General features: G+C 47.7%; 1 protein-coding gene across 1 annotated transcript in view; it reads right to left on the reverse strand.

The window, feature by feature from the left end:
- The window catches only part of KIFC3 (kinesin family member C3), a 78,319-nt gene that overhangs the window by 56,952 nt on the left and 12,419 nt on the right, over positions 1 to 8,948 (reverse strand). The window contains exon 2 of the mRNA XM_015412317.1: positions 1,919 to 1,984. Within this exon, the coding sequence (XP_015267803.1) occupies positions 1,919 to 1,984 (66 nt within the window). The remainder of the gene's footprint in view (positions 1 to 1,918; positions 1,985 to 8,948) is intronic.

The raw sequence follows: 8,948 nt of genomic DNA on the forward strand, positions 1-8,948 counted from the left end.
AAAAGCAGTGGAAAAGGCAGACTCCATGCTGGGGATCATTAGGAAAGGGACTGAAAGTAAAACTGCCCCTGTATAGATCTATGATGTGATCTCATTTGGAATACTGTGTGCAATTTTGTTTGTCATATCTCAAAAAGGACATTGCAGAGCTGGAAGAAGTACAAAAGAGGCCAGCTAAAATGATTAAGGAAGCACCTTTCAATAGGGCAAATAGACTGGAATTGACTGATGGGACACGATAGAGATTTATAAAATTATACATCGAGCAGAGAGAGAGCAGGGACAACTTTTCCTGGGTCTTCCAAAATACCAGAACTCAGGAAGCACCCAATGAAGCAGGCAATAGATTTAGGATAAACCAAAGGAAGTACTTCTTTACTATACTACTGATTAATTCGCCATCAGAGGATATAGTGATGGTTGCAAACATAGATGGCTTTAAAACGGGATTAGACAAATTCACAAAGGATAGATCCATCGGTGGCTACTAAAGCGGATCTCCCCATCCAGAGGCTGTAATCCTCTGAGAACCAGTGATGGGCGGCGACATCAGACTGTGGCCCTCCAGGGTCACTCTGGTCGGCCTCTGTGTGAGGCAGGAGGCTGGACTAGGTGGACCCTAACCCTGGCCTGGTCCAGCGGGGCCTTTCTTATATTTTCAAAAAAACAACAACCATGATGCCTCTTGCCTTGCAGGATCTGAGCCCCATGGAGCTGCCCCAGCAGACAGGGCAGACACAGTTCCAATCCAGCTTCCCCAACGCTGTCTTAAAGGGTACAGTCTGTGTCCCAGGAGCAGGAGCATCTCACCTTGCTGGAACTCCAAAGGGGGGGGGGAGGAGAACTGCAAGAGAACCATGAGCAGAGTTGAGGCCCACTTGTTGTCTGCTGCTAGCGCTGAATGTTACTCACTACTCTTTATTTTTCTTTTCATTCTTTGAATGCAGGCAGCCGACAGGAGCTGAAGCCAGGACAGACTCCATGTGCAGTGCAATGCCAACCTACAACACAACCAGCACACAGCAACTGGGACAACTCTACTTGGTGTGACCTTGGGTCAGTCACAAGTTCTCTCTGAGCTGTTCTCTCAAGAGCAGTTCTCGAGAGAGCTCTTTCAGCCCCACCTACATCACAGGGTGTCTTGTTGTGGGGAAAGGAAGGAAAAGGAGATTGTAAGCCACTCTGAGACTCCTTCGGATAGTAAAGGGCGGAATATAAATCCAGTCTCCTCCTCCTCCTCTTCTGCTGCCGCTGCCATTTGGCCTGTAGCTGGGGGGAAGTGAGCTTTCCCAGCATCACCCCTCCTGGGAATCAAACCGATGTCTCTCAGTTGCTAGGTGGCTACTGGGAATGACCTTTAGGGGCACTGCAGGTATGTCTTCTGTTGCTGTGCTGCTCCAGTATCTGACTGGCAGACATCCCACTCCAGCTGGAATCAGAAAGGGGAGGGTGTTCTACTGTGGCTGCCCCTAGTGTTGCTGCAGTGGACAGCAACTAGGTGTGCCGCCGACAAAAGGGAACCTGGCTGCAGGTGGGGACTTAAGCCTCTGCCTACAGACCAATAGGGGAAGCTGTGCTGCCATTTTTCTCTCCTTGGGTGAATCCATGGCATGGGTGATTCCAGCCAAATGACAAGGGGCAGTGGCTACATCCACCACGGTGCTGGCTGGTGCACCCATGTGTGCAATTCCTGGGGCATCACCAGGACACCTCTCCTTGACTGGCAGGTGTCACAGGGGTTGCTGGGAGCTCTGGTGTGCTCACTATGTGGTGTGAGCCCTGCCAAGGGGTGTCTGTCACTTTCCCCACTCTTTGGCCATGACCAGATGATGCCAGGTACCCATATGCTGACTTACCACAGCTCTTGGGGTGTTACAATGGGGTTGCCTGTGAAGGGAAAGGGAAAAGTGCAACTCACCAACTCAGAGTGAAGCCTCTTCATTTCCTGGGTTTGCTGCATGAGGTTTTCCTTCAGACATTCTATCTGTCAACACACAGGTAAATTTAAATAGACACTTTGAAAAGGTCTTCACTTGATACTAAAGCTGGCAGGTACCTGAAAATGTGCTCCAGAGTCCCACAGAGAATATTGCACGGTTGTTTCCAAAAACCAATGAAATGGAGTTCTTTGGTAATGTCTACTCAGCTCAAGCATGGGGAAGTAAAGGCAAACCTGCTGTCCCACAGTCAACTAGCAAGGCAGCAAGCAAGAGAACGGGAGCTCGCTAGGGATGCCAGTCATTACTCCTGAATGCAGCCATTGCAAGTATGCCTCTCTGTGCTAATGGAAGGATGCTGTATAGATGGAAAACAACCCCCTTGGAGACACGCCCTGGACCAAAAGGACAGAAACTTATTGTACCACATTTTTATGCTACCACTAGCAGTATGGATTGTGGCTCACAGTTTGAACTTTCCTTGGAAAGGGCTTGTGGCTTAGTGGCAGAGCACATGTTTTGCATACCAGATTCAATCCCTAGAAACTCCAGTTACAGTATCTCGGGTACTGGGGGAAGGCATCTCTTCAAAAGAAGGACACCAAGCTATCGACCTCACCCAACTTTCAAACAATTGTTAGCCAGCAAATATATATTAGCTCCTCTTGGCAGCCAAGCTAAGCCTACACACACACACAAGGGATAGAGGGATGTGTGTACTACCCGGGGGTGGGGGGTGGGTGGGGAGTTTCTTCCAAAAAACAAAGCAAAAGAAACCAAGAAACCAAGAAAACAAAAGCTGAAAGGTTTTTTGGAGGGGAAACATATGCAAGGCTTATTTTCCTATCACACCCAAACAAATGTGGTGATTTAACAATATAAACTGCATAATCTATTACTTAGCAAATAAATGTGTACAATTTGGCATATTTGTGCCATTTAAACATATAAATGTCTTTGTTTTCTATATGGAAAATTGCAAGTACATTCAGTACTTAAGAAATAATAGCAAACTGATGCACTCTATACCACTATAGCCCATGCATTGTAACTTCTGCCATCTGAAAGATAAGGAAAATTGAAATTTGAAGGTATAAAACCAATTCTGAAATAAACAGAAGAAAATGTATTATTTCTCACACAGCCGCAATGGGTCAGATACCATAGCTAAATATTAAGAAGAAGAGTTGAGGTCTCAAAGCGGCTTACGGTCGCCTTCCCTTCCCCTCCCCGCAACAGGCACCTTGTGAGGTAGGTGGGGCTGAGAGAGTTCTGAGAGAACTGTGACTGGCCCAAGGTCACCCAGCAGGCCTCATGTGGAAGGGGAGTGGGGAATCAACCCCCGTTATCTAGATTACAGACCGTCGCTCTTCAACACTACACCATGCTGGCTCTCAAATCAGATTTAAGAAGCATTTTACTAATTCTTGCCAAGGAAATATTTCACAGGAATTTTTTCCAGTGTTCAAATTTCCCAATTTTTGCACCAGAAGAACTGAAAAAAATATCCTCAGAAAAAAAGGAAAAAGATCTTTTCCAATTTTTCCTGGGCTTTCACATTTGTAATGGAGATGAAGAGTGAAAGGGTGCTGCATAAGTTGTTTTGATTTTGTTGTTGTTCAGTCACACAGTCGAGTCCGACTCTTCGCGACCCCATGGACCAGCTCCCGCCAGGCCTTCCGGTCTTCCGCCGTCCTCTGAAGTTGGCTCAATTTCATGTTTGTTGCATCTTTGACACTGTCTAACCATCTCATCCTTTGCCGTCCCCATCTTCTTTGACCTTCAGTCTTTCCAAGCATCAGGGTCTTCTCCAGGGAGTGCTCCCTTCTCATTTGGTGGCCAAAGTATTTGAGCTTCAGTTTCATTATCTGGCCTTCCAGGGAACAGTCAGGGTTGATTTCTTTTAGGATTGACTGGTTTGATCTTCTTGCAGTCCAAGGGACTCTCAAGAGTCTTCTCCAGCACCATAGTTCAAAAGAATCTATTCTTCGGCGCTCGGCCTTCCTTATAGTCCAACTCTCGCAGCCATACATGACTACTGGGAATACCATTGCTTTGACCATGCGGACTTTTGTTGGCAGGGTGATGTCTCTACTTTTTATCATGCTGTTTAGGTTCACCATCGCTTTCCTCCCAAGGAGCAGGCATCTTTTAATTTCATGGCTACTGTCACAGTCTGCGGTGATCTGGGATCCCAGGAACGTGAAGTCTGTCACTACTTCGCCGACTTCCCCTTCTATTTGCCAAGGAGTGATGGGGCCGGATGCCATGATCTTAGTTTTTTTGATGTTGGGCTTCAAGCCCACTTTTGCGCTCTCCTCTTTTACCCTGAGCAGGAGGCTCTTTAGGTCCTCTTCACTTTCTGCCATTAGAGTGGTATCGTCTGCATATCTGAGGTTGTTGATCTTTTCCCCAGCAATCTTAATTCCCACTTGTGATTCATCCAGGCCAGCATTTTGCATGATAGTTGTTTTGATAGAAGTCACCATATAACCCATGTCAGACTCCTGGCTGAGTTACTCTCAACAACTCTCCCTTTATCAAAAGATTTGTTTATTGAGAAAAGTATGCTAGTTTCAGGTTAAAGCATCCTTGTGTTAGAACGAATGATTTTGGCAAGTCTCCAGTTAATATAGGCAATTTGAAAGGACCCCTCCCCAATAGCAGAGCACACAGACACACATGTCACATTCATCCCACCTAACCATTACATCTACCCCCCCATGGGAATGCAGCATCCCACTATCTATAAGGAAATCAGGCTCCAGTCTCCAGGCATCCCCCCCCCCCGTGGGGAGGAGGGGGATTCCCTTTCCCCCTTTTGTCAAATACTGCTTGAGTTGTAGATAATGCCCTGGGATAGGAAAGAGCAGGAGACCTCTGTAAAACCCACGCACTGTTCTCAGCACACTGTCCTGCTGGCTGATTTGGGACAGATTATACCCTTTCTGCCCCTTGGCTTTCCCTAACATGGGGGAATAGCTGGGGACAAAACAGAAGGAAGTAGCTGAGGACACTGGACAAAATAAGCATGATAAAATATGAGAGGAAGATGGGAATACCTGCCCTGTAAAAGTCAAACCATTGATTTATCTAGCTACTCTGAGTGATAGCATCTCTCAAATTTCTGAATCAGTTTTTCCCCATCTAATTCAACATCTGCATCCCGTCCAATCTGCAATCCCTTAAATCAAAAAGCCAACAACAGACCAGGCGGGCTGAGTCCGTAAGAGGCACTCAGGATCCCTGCAGGGCTTGCGATGAGTACCAGTGTGGTGTAGTGGTTAGGAGCATGGACTCTAATCTGGGAGAACCAGGTTTGATTTCCCACTTCTCCGCATGCAGCTGCTGGTGTGACCTTGGGTCAGTTACAAGTTCTTTCAGAGCAGTTCTCTCACGAGCAGTTCTCAAAAGAGCTCTCTCAGCCCCACCTACCTCACAGGGGGTCTCTTGTGGGGAGGGGAAGAGAAAGGAGATTGTGAGACTCCTTCAGGTAGTGAAGGGTGGGGTATAAATCCAATCTCTTCTCTTTTTTCTTAATTTGAATAGTACTTCTAACAGGGGAGTTGAACTGGGGATTGGTGCTAGAGGTAAAGAGGGCTAAGTGTGTAGCTAGGACATTTTTAATGGGGGGGGGCAGCCTCTATGTAGTTATGTCACCTTCTATGTCACTTCCGGAAGTGACGTAGGCATGTAGAGGCTACGCTGGGCTTCCCTTTTCACTCCTCTTACTCTCGAGGAAAAAGAAGAGCAGCAAGAGAAACCCAGGGCGGGCAGGGAAAGCTGAGGTGCTGGGGCATAGAGAGAATGGAAGGCCACTGGAGCAAGGGCAGGGCAGGGCGGGCCGATCAGCCGGGAGATGGGCCAGTGGCCAGAAGTCGGAGCTTCCCAGCGTGAAACTTCCCCCCCCCCTCCACAGTGCACATGCCCAGTAGTGGGGAAGGCAAGGGGAGGGGGGCAGATAGGGTGTTAGAGAGGGTCATAGCCAGGGCTTTTGGGGGGCAGAAACGCACAGGAACGGCATTCCAGCTGGCTTCAGAGTTGGCCACGCCCACTACAGCCAAAACCTCTGTGTGTGTGGCTACAGAGGGAAGGCCTGGAGAGCGACCCCCCACCAGTGACTCTGAGGCGGGTGGGCCAGGGGGGCCCCTGGAAAGATAGGGGAGGCATTTTGGTGTAGTGGTTAAGTGTGCGGACTCTAATCTGGGAGAACCGGGTTTGATTCCCCACTCCTCCACTTGCACCTGCTGATGTGACCTTGGGTCAGTCACAAGCTCTGGCACAGCTGTCCTTGAAAAAGAGCAGTTTGTGTCAGAGTTCTCTCAGCCCCACCCACCTCACAGGGTGTCTGTTGTGGGGAGGGGAAGGGAAAGGAGTTTGTAAGCCGCTCTGAGACTCCAAGTGAAGGGCGGGGTATAAATCCAATCTCTTCTCTTCTTCTCTTCTCTTAAATGCCTCCCATGCCTTTCTCAGCCTGTCCAAGGGCTGGCTTGCCCAGGCGCCCCACAGCGAGGCACTCAGGCAAGCCAAGGGAAGGCAGTTTAAACTGCCTTCCCTTCCCTTCAAGGGGGGGCTTGCCTGGGCGCCCCCCGTGGCTGCGGGGAGCCCGAGCAAACCAAAGGAAGGCATGAGGTGTGGCCTAATATGCTAATGAGTTTCTGCTGTTGGGTGTGGCCTATTATGCTAATGAGTTCCTGCTGGGCTTTTTCTACAAAAAAAGCCCCGGTTATAGCCAATCAGAGTTCAAAGATTCTGTGAGGAGAGTCTGTCTTAAGGTGTTAACTGTGGGAAATGGTGTTCTTTCCTCACACAGAGCTAAACTGAAGGGGACTGTGTTCTTTCGTCTCTCTCTGCGGCCTGGTCACTGTGGGGACAGGCTGGTCTGGGGGAGAGAAAGATCCCTCAGTGCTGTCGTCTCTCTGCGGCCTGGTCTCACTGAGGGGACAGGCTGGTCTGGGGGAGAGCAAGATTAAAAGGCAGGCTGTGAGCCAAGTAGTAGTGTGTTAGAGTCTGTTTACTTTGCCTTTTAAACACTGTTATATCTTTTAAAGCACCTTGCCTTTTCTTCCTTGCCCCAGTACTGTGATAATAAACCTTTTCTGTTTAATTGTTCTCTGCCTTGGTCATCACACTTGCGTTTTTTGGCTACAAAAGGGCAGTCTGAAGGGGCTTGGGAAGGTACCCTGGGCCTTCTCAAGGGACCGAAGTCCGGGGGGGTGGTGGCAGCAGAAGATGGAGACCCCCTGGGGTCATGACAGATGCCAATAACTGGATATAAGAAATCTAAAGTTTTGCAGGGAGTGGCACGTATGTTAGGTAACAGTAACTCACATGTAAGTACAGAAATGAAAACCGCGGGGTGCATAAAACATGGGCTCTGATGTCTCTACACTAATGCGCAGAGTATGGGAAACAAGCAGGAGGAACTTGAAGTCCTAATACAGGAAGGGGACTATGATCTAATAGGCATTACTGAAACTTGGTGGGATTACACTCACAATTGGAACATTGGGATTGAGGGGTGGAGGAGGGGTGGAGGAGTCACATTATATGTAAAGGAGGTATATACTTGTGAGGAAATATGTGAATCTGAGCATGAAAGTCCAGTTGAGAGTCTCTGGGTAAAAATAAAAGGAGTAAGAAATAATACTGATATTATGGTGGGGGTCTGCTATTGACCACCAAGCCAGGCAGAACATTTGGATGAGACACTCCTAGAACAGATTACAAAGTTCTCAAAGAGATGGGACACGGTGGCCATGGGAAATGTCAATTACCTGGATATCTGCTGGAAGTCCAACTCTGCTAAAAATAAAAGGTCCAGTAAATTCCTGTCTTGTCTTGCTGACAGTTTCATTTCCCAGAAAGGATCCCGTGGCTGGAAATGCTGAAGGGGAAATCTGCACAGGAAGGATGGGTGATGCTGAAAAATGAAGTGCTTAAGGCACAATTACAAACTGTTCCGGTAAGAAAGAAAGGTGGGAGATGGGTAATGAAGCCGAAGTGGCTGAACAAGGAACTCTCTGAAGAGCTGAGACTAAAAAGGGAAATGTACAGGAAATGGAAGGAGGGTCAGATTACTGAGGGTGAGTACAAGAAGCAGGCTCGAATCTGTAGGGATGGTGTCAGAAAAGCTAAAGCGCAGATGGAGCTGAGACTTGTGAGGGATGCTAAAAACAAAACAAAAAATTCTATGCCTATGTTCGGAGCAAAAAAAAGAACAGGGATGGAGTAAACTCATTGCTAGGGGAAGACGGTCAAGCCTTAGCAAGGGATGAAGACAAAGCGGAATTACTCAACTCTCACTTTGCATCAGTCTTTAACCATAAGGCGAGCTGTATGCAAATGGAAGAATGCAGGGCATATGAAGGAAGGAGAAACTGCCAGTCCAGAGTAAATAAGGAAATGGTTAGAGAGCATCTAGCTGCCTTAAATACTTTCAAATCTCCAGGGCCAGATGGCTTGCATCCCAGGGTGCTAAAAGAAATTGCAGATGTTATTTCAGAGCCTCTGGCTCTAATCTTTGAGATGTCCTGGAGTACTGGTGTTGTGCCGGAAGACTGGAAAAGAGCAAATGTTGTCCCAATCTTCAAGAAGGGAAAAAAGACAGACCCGGGAAATTACAGGCCTGTCAGCTTGACATCAATACCTGGGAAAATTCTAGAGCAGATTATTAAACGCTCTGTCTGTGAGCACCTTGAATGGAATGAGTTAATTGGTAGTAGCCAGCATGGGTTTATCAAGAATAAGTCATGCCAGACCAACCTTATCTCCTTTTTTGACAGAGTTACCAAAATGGTTTACTCTGGCAATGCTGTGGATATAGTGTATCTAGATTTCAGCAAAGCATTCGACAAAGTTTCTCATGATATCCTTGAGGATAAGCTGGTTAAGTGTGGGCTGGATGGTGCAACCGTTGGATGGATTCATGGCTGGTTGAAAAATTATACCCAACGAGTGCTCGTAAATGGCTCTGTGTCTACGTGGATGACACGAAGCTAGGTAGGATTG

This window comes from Gekko japonicus, unplaced genomic scaffold (genome assembly GCF_001447785.1).
Source record: "Gekko japonicus isolate JY-2015 unplaced genomic scaffold, Gekko_japonicus_V1.1 scaffold3631, whole genome shotgun sequence".
NCBI classification, from domain to species: Eukaryota; Metazoa; Chordata; class Lepidosauria; order Squamata; family Gekkonidae; genus Gekko; species Gekko japonicus.